The 9,470-nt window shown below is 46.4% G+C and overlaps 1 protein-coding gene across 3 annotated transcripts in view; it reads right to left on the bottom strand.

Annotated features, from left to right (window-relative positions):
• The window catches only part of ppp1r26 (protein phosphatase 1, regulatory subunit 26), a 9,931-nt gene extending 1,068 nt beyond the window's left edge, over positions 1-8,863 (bottom strand). For all 3 annotated transcript variants that reach the window (XR_005234008.1, XM_017431263.3, XM_017431264.3), the window contains exons 1-2: positions 8,673-8,863; positions 1,270-4,364 (exon numbers count right to left, since the gene is read on the bottom strand). Coding sequence is in view for 2 of the 3 variants with exons in the window: in XM_017431263.3 (XP_017286752.1) it covers positions 1,270-4,295 (3,026 nt within the window). In the remaining variant the exon portion in view is untranslated. The remainder of the gene's footprint in view (positions 1-1,269; positions 4,365-8,672) is intronic.
• Between the last annotated feature and the right edge of the window lie 607 nt (positions 8,864-9,470).

Here is a 9,470-nt window from a genome sequence, read left to right as displayed (position 1 = left end):
GGGGGGGGGGGGGGGGGGGGAATATATAAAAAACTATTTACAAAAAGAACATCTCAATGCACAGCATGTTCAGTGATGATTTTTTTTTTTATTAAACAAAAATAAATAGCCTTTAGTCACAGAGACAAAGAAATGAACACATTAATGTTTAAGACAAAGAAGGTAAATAGAAAGATTCAGATAAATCTGGAACAACAACAACAACAAAAAAAAAGCCTTCATTTTCACTTTGAGTCATCGTTAGTGGCGCTCATCAACAAAACTAATCTATGACTTCCAGCCATGAAATGAACTTTGTGAATAAATATCCGATTGGCCTGTTTGATGTGTCTTACACGTCCTTATTGGCTGGTTTTTTCCTGTGTGCACAGATAAGACTGAAGGAAACGGTAAAAACCTAACAGGAGACACGTCGATGAGATTATTCGCGATGACGTGAACCGCACGGGGACTCGAGTGCAGCGTTAGAAACCGAAGAGCCAGAGGAAGTCGGAAATTGAAACACAAGCACACAGAAACGCTGCAGAAGTTTCAAATTAAACTGGAAGACTTCACCGTTCAGCTATTTGTTATTGTTTTATTGTGACGGGAGTCCGATTTCAGTCCATGAGGTCAGAACGCCGAGCTGTAGATCCACAGCTAGTATTTATTACTAAATGGATTATCAGATCATTAGCTGGTTTAACTTAAGTGCAAAAGAAGTGGGTTCTTTTTTTAAAAAAGGCCAAAGAAATGTTTAAACGGGACAGAGGAAGTTGTATTTATTTATTACTTAAAAACAAACTGATGATTTTGGTTTCTTTTTCATTAAAAGTGCTCAAGAAACAAAAGTTTTAATTTTAATTTCCCCATTGAAACTGACCATTTGAAACACCGTTTACCTTCAGCTCGAATCTGTTGAAAGCGCTCTAATTGTTCTCCCAGGTGAACCCGTTTAATTCACAAATAATCCAGATTTCCAGCTCGTTCTGAAGTTAGTTTTAAGATAAAAAAAACCCCAACAAACTTCATGTTGGAACTCCTTTCTCTTCGTGGTGTTAGTTGGTATTTTCTGTGTTTAAAGTTCAGAGCAGAAAGGAAAGAGAAGTCGTGATGCAGCTGCTGAGTTTGATACCAAACATGATAAAAAAAAAAAAACAACAAAAAACAAAACAATCCTGCTTTATAAGACATTTTCCCTCAGGATCTGGAAATGACTGAAACAGTTTGTTCAATCAGCAGAAAAAAATCAAAGCGCGAACAGAACTAAGCAACGAATCAGATACTTACAGACTGGAAAAGCCCTGCTTCTGTTCTGGTTCTGTTTTGCTGTCTGACTCACAATCTGACTCGTCTACAAACTCTTCATTCTTTCTGTCCTCTGGCACCTCTTCATCGCTCCTGCACCTCTCCTTCCCCTCACTCCTGTCCCTGCTCTGGACCTGGACCTGGGCCTGGTTAGTCCTGCTCTGGACCTGGACATGGTTGGTCCTGTTGGTCTCCAGTTCTACAAACACGCTCTTGTCTTTGGGCACGTGGACCATGCTGGCTCTGTCCTCTCCTAAAGAGAACTGGGAGCTGTGTCCAGGTCTAAGGCTCAGCGGAAATGTCACGTGCGAGTTCTGCCTGGCAGCAGAGCAGAACTTTAGAACTGGGGGTCTGACCGTGGCCTTTACGGCCGTCTCTGAGGAGCAGGAGAACGGAGCCGTGCTGGTCCTCGACGAGAACCAAGCAGAGGCCGGAGTCTGTACTCTGAGGTCCCTGTTCTGATATGAATTTGTCTCTGAGGCGGTCTCTCGGTTTTCTGAAGTGGTGATATGAAACTTAGTCCGGGTGGGGGCCCTTTTGTCAGAAAAGGGGGGAAGACCCAGACTCTGGCGCCACTTGATGGACTCTGCCTGGGACTGGGCAGAAAGAGAACTCAAAGATGGTCCACCTCTCGCAGGCTGAGGGGGGACAACGTGGTCTCCACCAGTGTTCGGCCTCCTTTGCTGGTTTCTAGCTGCCCCCGCCCCGTCTGCTGGTTCCAAAAGACTGGGACTGCAGGACAGGACCGAGGACACGCAAGACTGCGGGCTGGCAGGAGAGACGCCTGACAGGAGCTTGCGTGGGGTTTGATCTTCAGCTGGACCACTCGGAGAAGCAAACAGAAGACCTCTTGGTTCTGGAAGAATCTCAGCCTGCTGAGCTTCTGTCTTAATGTCTTCCGGTTTGATGAGTCCACCTTCGGGTTTCAAGTGTCCATCTTCAGGTTTCATGTGTCCATGTTGAACCAGGACTGTCCCATTCCTGCACATGTGTCCATCCTTCAGACTGTCTGCGGAGGAAACTTTGGCCTTCTCAGCCAGAAACCTTCGGATCTCCTGCTCGATGCTGTCATCGCTGTCCACGGAGCTGCTGTCGTTGTTTATCTGAGCGGAGAGCAGGCGTTGGCTGTCTCCACCATGAGCGGGGAGCTGTGATTGGCTGTCTCCACCTTCCTCCACCAGCCCGTCCTTGTCTTTATCCTTGTGGTTGCTCTTCAGGGCACCGCATTTGGACACATAATCGAGTTTGAACTTCTTGGTGGGAACGGTGTTTCCTGACATTGGCTCCTCGACTCTGACGCACTTCCTGGGTTTCTTCTTCACGTCTCGGATCTTTTTCTTGGACTTCTTTTTTGTCTTCAGCAGATCTTTGATGGCAGTGTCGAGGTCTTCATCGCTGTCCAGGGAGCTGCTTTTGTCTCCACTTTGCTCCGGCTGGTGCGCTGCTGTGGCAGGTTGGGTTGGACTTCTCTGGGGAAAAGCCGAGGGGGTAGACTCCTCTGTGAGCTCCGAATTATGTTCTGTCTGTCTGTCTCCTGCTCCCGACATGTTGAGGACATGAAGGTTCTTCTCCTTCTGTCTTCTTCTCTGTGTTAAAGATAGTCTTTGTGGTTTCTTTGGAACAGAAACCTCTTTTGGCTCCTGAATGTTGACCGGCTGGTTGTGCATTTGGGCCTTCTGCTCCAGAAACCTCCTGATTTCCTGCTCGATTCCGTCCTCACTATCAACGGAGCTGCTGTCTTCATGTGGCAGGGTGTCGGGCAGAGAAGGCAGAAGGGGAGCGTCAGTCGGGCCTTGGGTGCTCAGCCCGACCCCCTGATGGAAGGGCCCGGGCAGAACGGTTTTAGAAATGTCCAGAATGGCTTCAGCACACATTAGTTCAGCAGTCGTATTAACTTTGGGAGGAGCAGAGACCGGCTGACCTTTGTGTTTTGGGAAGTCTGGAAGTGAAGATCTGGGTTTTCTATCAGATGAAGGAAAAGTTTGGTTCTCCGTTCGGACCTTTTTTCTCTTCAGTTTGTGTCTCTTCCTGTTGTCTGAGCTCGTAGCGTGTATTAAAGACGCGTCGGAGGGTTTCTGATTGTGCAGAAGCGATTTTTGGCCGCTCTTCTCTCGAAGCTGCTCCAGCTGGTAGGAGCGAATCGCTTCTTCGATCCCATCGTCGCTTGTTGAGTCGGACTCGCGGCGAAACGGGTGCAGACCGAAGGTTTCCTGCCTGTTTAGCTGCTCCTGTTTCTCCAGCTGGTACCTCTGGATGGCCTCCTCGATGCCGTCGTCGCTGCTGGAATCATCGGAGTCTTCCTCCTTCTTCAGCGAGAACGGTGTTGTCTTGTTGAAGAGGCCGGCTGGCTCAGGGCAGCTCTTGGAACTGACCAAACTTGGATTCAGATCAAAGTTCTCATCCCTGGAAGCTTTGTTTTTGATGTACTTTTTTAAAGGTCCAGTGGCTGCTGCTGTCGGGGCCTCAGCTTGGACTCTCGTTGGGAAGTGGCTCATGGAAGTCAGGGAAGTGCTGCTGTCAGAGCTGTGTTTGGAAACATCTGGAAACGGGGAGGCCTTGCTTGGGATTTTGGAAGTTTGGAGAAACGATGACTCGTGTTCGGCCTTGTGTTTGTGACCATCTTTTTCTTTCAGGTACTCGAGTATTGCCTCTTCGATTCCTCTGTCCACGGAGTCATCACTGTCCGAGCCACTGTTCTCGTGGTGGTTTGTGGAAGAAAAACGGGGCTGCGGGTTTTCAGCGGGGTTTTTAGAAGAGCCCACGGGATCCTTGAAGACACGGGTATGGCATTCCTGTCCCTGGATCTCGTCGCCCATCTCGAGTGAGGACTGGCTGCTCCTCAGGCTCTCTATGATCATCTGGACCTTGTCAGAGATTGGCGTTTCTCTGGTGGACAGCTCCGAGTCCGAGTCATTGAAGCAGGCTGGAAGGCTGTAGCTTCCAGGCGGACCACATCTTCTCCACTCGGTCTGCGTCGCTGCGACAGGAGGTACGTTCATCAGGTACATCCTACTGAAGTTTGGAGCACCTTGAACATCGGAGAGCTGCTGCCTCCGACGATCATCACATTCTTCGATCTGGAAGGGAGACAGAAACAGTTTTTTTTCTATTGTTTCACCTCAGTGAAGCAGATTTTATGTGAGCACAAACACATTTACTGTTCTAACTGGGTAATCTTTACATGATATTTAATATTGTGTTAACAACATAAAAGGTTTGATTATCTACTAAACATACAAGTCATTTCACACTTTGTCTTTTTGCTGGGGGTAGGAATAAAGTCATATTTAACTTACAGAACATAATTTACTAAATCTTTTTCATTTAACTAACCCAGAAAAAAAAACAAACAAACAAAAAAAAAAAAAACTAGAAACACTCAGAGAGCGCAAACCGTTGCCGAGGCCATAGCGTCAATAAAAAAAAAAATAGTGCAATCCGGATCGTGATCTTGATCGATTTAATCTTTAGTATGTGACAACCTCACCATTTCCTGAACATTTCTTACAAATCTGTTCATCGTTAGTTTTTATGTGATTCTGCAGACAAACAAACAAACATACATGACAGAAAATGCAGCCTCCTTGGCGGAGGGAACAAAGGAGTCACCTGCGACCCTGACCTTTGACCCCGTGACCCTGAAATCACTAGGCATCATCCTTGACTCATGAGGTGTCCAGCTGTGCAGTTTGACATTCCTACGTTACACGGTTGCAGAGTTAGAGCACAGGGTCACCCGTGACTTTGACCTTTGACCTCGACATGACCTTGTCATCACCAAAATATGATCTCTCGTTCCTTGTACCATGTGAGACGTTTCCTAAAACTTCCTGGAAAACCATTCATCACCTTTTGAGTAAACTTGTGCACAGACAGACAGACAAACAGTCGCTACTGGAAACACAACCTCCTTGGTGGAGCTAATGAACTCTGAAAGTTATGAAGCAGAAGTGGATTAATAATCTGATACTAACACACATACACAAACCGGATGTTATTTTAATAGAACTCATCCAGCCCGAACGAACAGCGCCACTATGTGGTAGAATCACTGTCGTCCATTTTTACCTCTCTGATGGGTTTATCTAATGACAGCAAAAGATCTGGAAGCCTGACAGATAAAACCCCTTCGAGTCTGAGACCCCTGTCAACCAATAAGACTTCTGAAAACAGAACCAACCCACTGTGTTCCACCATCAGTCTGCACCTGGTCCTACAGCTGCTACTTTTAGCTTCTAGCCTGGCTTTTGACAAATTTGAGAACCATTTGCCAATTTAGCTTCTAGCTAGCCTTTTGCCACTTTTGGCTTCTAGGTAGCCTTTTGACCCTTTAGCTTTTAGCTAGCCTTTTGACCCATTAGCTTTTAGCTAACTATTAACTACTTTTAGCTTCTAGCTAGCCTTTTGCTCCATTTTGCTTTTAGCTAGCCTTTTGCCACTTTTGGCTTCTAGCTTGTTTTTTGTTAGCTAGCCCTTTGTCACCTAGGTTTACAGCTAGCCTTTTGACCCTTTAGCTTTTAGCCTCTAGCCTTTAGCTACTTTTAGCTTCTAGGTAGCCTTTTGCTAAATTTAGCTTTAAGCTAGCCTTTTGCTCCATTTTGCTTTTAGCTAGCCTTTTGCCACTTTTGGCTTCTAGTTTGTTTTTTGCTAGCTAGCCCTTTGTCACTTTGGTTTTCAGCTAGCACTTTGTCATTTCAGCTTTTAGCTAGCCTTTAGCTACTTTTAGCTTCTATGTAGCCTTTTGCTCCATTTAGCTTTTAGCTAGCCTTTTGACCCATTAGCTTTTAGCCAACCTTTTTGACACTTACGCCTTTATCTAACCTTCAATTACTTTAAGCTTCTAGCTTGGCTTTTTCTACTTTTAACTAACTGTTTGCCAATTTTGGCTTCTAGCTGGACTATTGCTACTTTTAGCTAGCCCTTTGCCACTTTAGCTTTCAGTTATCACTTCGTCATTTCCACTTTTAGCTAGCCTTTAGCTACTTTGCTCCTTTTAGCTTTTAGCTAGCCTTTAGCTTTGGGCTTTAGGCAGCTTCTTGTTCATTTTAGCTAGCCTTCTGCTGTTCTACTCGTTTTTAGCTTTAACAACTCAGTTTTGGCTTTTCAGCAATCTTATTCAGCACTTAGCATTCACACTGCGTTTTTACAGAAAATCCAATTTCTCTGGTTTTATTATGTCCTGATACGTAAAACCCTAGAACTGGACGAGGATGGACTATCTCTTTCCCATGACTGTAAACAACAATATCAAGAACCTAAAACAGCAGCCATTTTCTTCCATTATCAACATTTACTTAAAAAATGTTCAGATTTAGATTTAAAGGGAGCTTTAATAATAATAAATTAGTTACATGCTGATAATATTAATTATCCGAGCAGCTTTAATTAAAACCTTTAAAGCAGAGCAAACCACAGTTGCCAACTCTGCTTACAGGGGAAATGAAAAGTGTTTTAAAGCTAACATAAATCAAAAGAAAGTCATAAAAGGTGCATTTCAGAGTCTCTCATTTTAAAAATCTTTACACTAATTTAAAATTGATAATCAAAGATCGAAAAAAATTTCTAGGGTCTCTTCTGCATTTCTTGTGATCACTCAGAAGTGCGACGTATCACGTGCCAAACACAGGAACGCAAACACAGAGGTAAATAGCAAATACGTATAGTGTGGGGGTGAAATGGTTGCAATTAATTGCATAAATCGACCCAAAACTCCAACAGCTGTGTCATTCTTCAACTTCCCAAAGATCAGACAGTTTGGTGGATGTGGTTAGTTTAGCTCCTGGTGAAAATTACAGGTGAAGAGGACTGTCTGAAATACAAACCTTCAACAGAAGAACCACCACCTGTCGGACCCACCACCTGACGACATCCGCCGTCTGAGCTCACCCACCGTCAGACCAGCCGTCTGGGTCTGACCGTACCTGCCATCTGGCCACCCCCGCCGTCTGACCGGCACCCACTGACCGCCCCACCCCGCCACCCTCTGTCTGAACGGGAAACTCCTTGAAGACTTGGTGACATCACTGTAAAGATTGGGGGGTTCTCCTTGTGAAATAAAACATATTCAGTGTCGCGGTTTGCAGTTTTTTGGGGCTAGTTTAGAAAGTGTAATTGAAAAAATAAATAAATAAATTGTGTGCTCCCTCTTCTACCTTTCCCACCTGTAAACACAGGTAACACTGCCACGATTATCAGAATTGTGGGTTGCCAGATATAAACAGAGAAAAAGAAAGTGCTCCCTAAAAGGATTCTGCACGAAATGCTAAATAACCATTTAAGTGGCCTCTCTCCTTCACTGTGAGGCCTATGGGGTGGTGGTGGTGGGTGGGGGAGCTTCTTTTGGGCTTAATTTTGTAGACCAGGATTCTCGCTAATCGCACGAGATCTGGCAACACTTAACGCGTTCTGCTCCTGCCCACCTCTGGTTTGTGTCCTGATGCTTGGCACACACTGAGGCTCAGACTGGACACATTTCAGGGGATAAATCCTGATTTTAACTCAGATACTGAAACCTTCACAGGCCAGCGGTGGGACAGACTGCCACATTCAGGGACACGGGGAGGTCCTCGGGCAGTGGTCCAGTTAGGACCACCTATGTCCACCGGACAGGAGGCAGCTGCTGCCCACCTGTAGCCCCTCCGAGAGGAGGCTCCGTCCCCTGTCTGTAACCAGGACAGGAGGCTCGGCCGTCTCCCTGCAACCCCCTCTCTTCCAGGTAGTTCCTCCAGGGAAGGGGGGGCGACGACACCTAGAGATAATGGTCAGGTTCTGACAGAAATCTGGTGAAACCGCTCGAGACACAAATGGACCGGAAACCAGAAATGGTCACCGAAGACGTCCTGCTGTTAAAAAGGAAAAAAAAATGCGACGATTTAAAAAAAAACAACCGACACAAACTCTGCGAACTTTATTTAATTATTAGGCGGAAAGTTTTGCCACCCGTGGGTAGGTTTTTCACCCGTTTTACAGAACCAAACGTGTCGCTTCCTGCTACGCGACAACCCCCGGCCGCCTCCGGAACCCTCTAGCGGCTCGGACCGCACCGATACCCGGCGTGAGTCGGTAGGAGACTCCGCAGAGCGACCATGTTTTTTCCCCCCCGTGCCGGCCACGGCTGTCGGAACCGTCGGAGCTCGGCCGCTAACACAGCTGGCGGTCGTTAAGGCTGCTTGATAGGAGCAGACAGGTGCAGTTTACCGGAGGAACGACCCGGATGGAGCGAAACGGTGACGGGAGAAAACACGGAACCAGGCGGGCCTCCCGGCTGCTGCAGCCCGGCATTTTCTTCGGCGGAGGAAGCCTCTTTGTAGAGAACCACCGCGGTCACACTCGGTTATTTTTCCACACAGACAGACATTACAGGTCGGACCCGCTTGGATACGAACCTAAACAGCTTCTCAGGTCGGTTTCGGCGGTGAATAAATCCACCGGGGCGGCGATATTTCAGTGTCCGTCAGCAGCTCTCTCTGAGTCCGCAGCCGTCTGTGCCGAGTCCCCCTCCTCCGCTCCGACTACCGGCAGGACCCGCTGCTTCCTCCAACCCACAATCCTCCCGAGCAGGGCCCCGGAAAACACAACTACTGCCTACTGCATCACCCGAAATATCTGTCATTTAACCATGAATCGAACTGCTGGGGTCGATTTAACTTTAAAGATCTTAAATAAAGTTACTCATGTTGGTCTTGGTGTGTTAAAATACATATACCCCCCCCCCACTATATCACATACTTGATCTCCTGAAATAACTCCCAGTTATTGTTAAGTACTGGTATCAGCTGTTTGAACTGGTTCTAGCTTCATATTTTCCCATTTTTAATCATTTTCTTTCAACTGTTGATTCAGGCTGCTCGTTTTTTTAAAGTTTTTTTTAGATTTAACCTCTGTCTTTAACGCGGTCGATCTATATGATCAAGACTTGAACGTGTTCATGGTCTTAAAAGCTCAGTTTTTATCGTGGTTCAGATCTTATCTATCTGACAGGTCTTTCCCCTCATCTAAGGGGGAATACTCTTCCTCCTCAGCACCTATTTGTTATGGTGTTCCTCAAGTGTCCATTCTAGGTCCTGTTTCTGTTTTCTGTTGCCTTTGGGTTCAGTATTCATCCATCCATCCATCCATCCATCCATCCATTCTCTTCCACTTATCCGGGGTCGGGTCGCGGGGGCAGCAGCCTAAGCAGGGAG

The sequence above is a fragment of the Kryptolebias marmoratus genome, linkage group LG14 (genome assembly GCF_001649575.2).
Source record: "Kryptolebias marmoratus isolate JLee-2015 linkage group LG14, ASM164957v2, whole genome shotgun sequence".
NCBI classification, from domain to species: Eukaryota; Metazoa; Chordata; class Actinopteri; order Cyprinodontiformes; family Rivulidae; genus Kryptolebias; species Kryptolebias marmoratus.
Note: the sequence above shows the minus strand (reverse complement) of the source record. Positions and strands in the feature narration are given on the sequence as shown.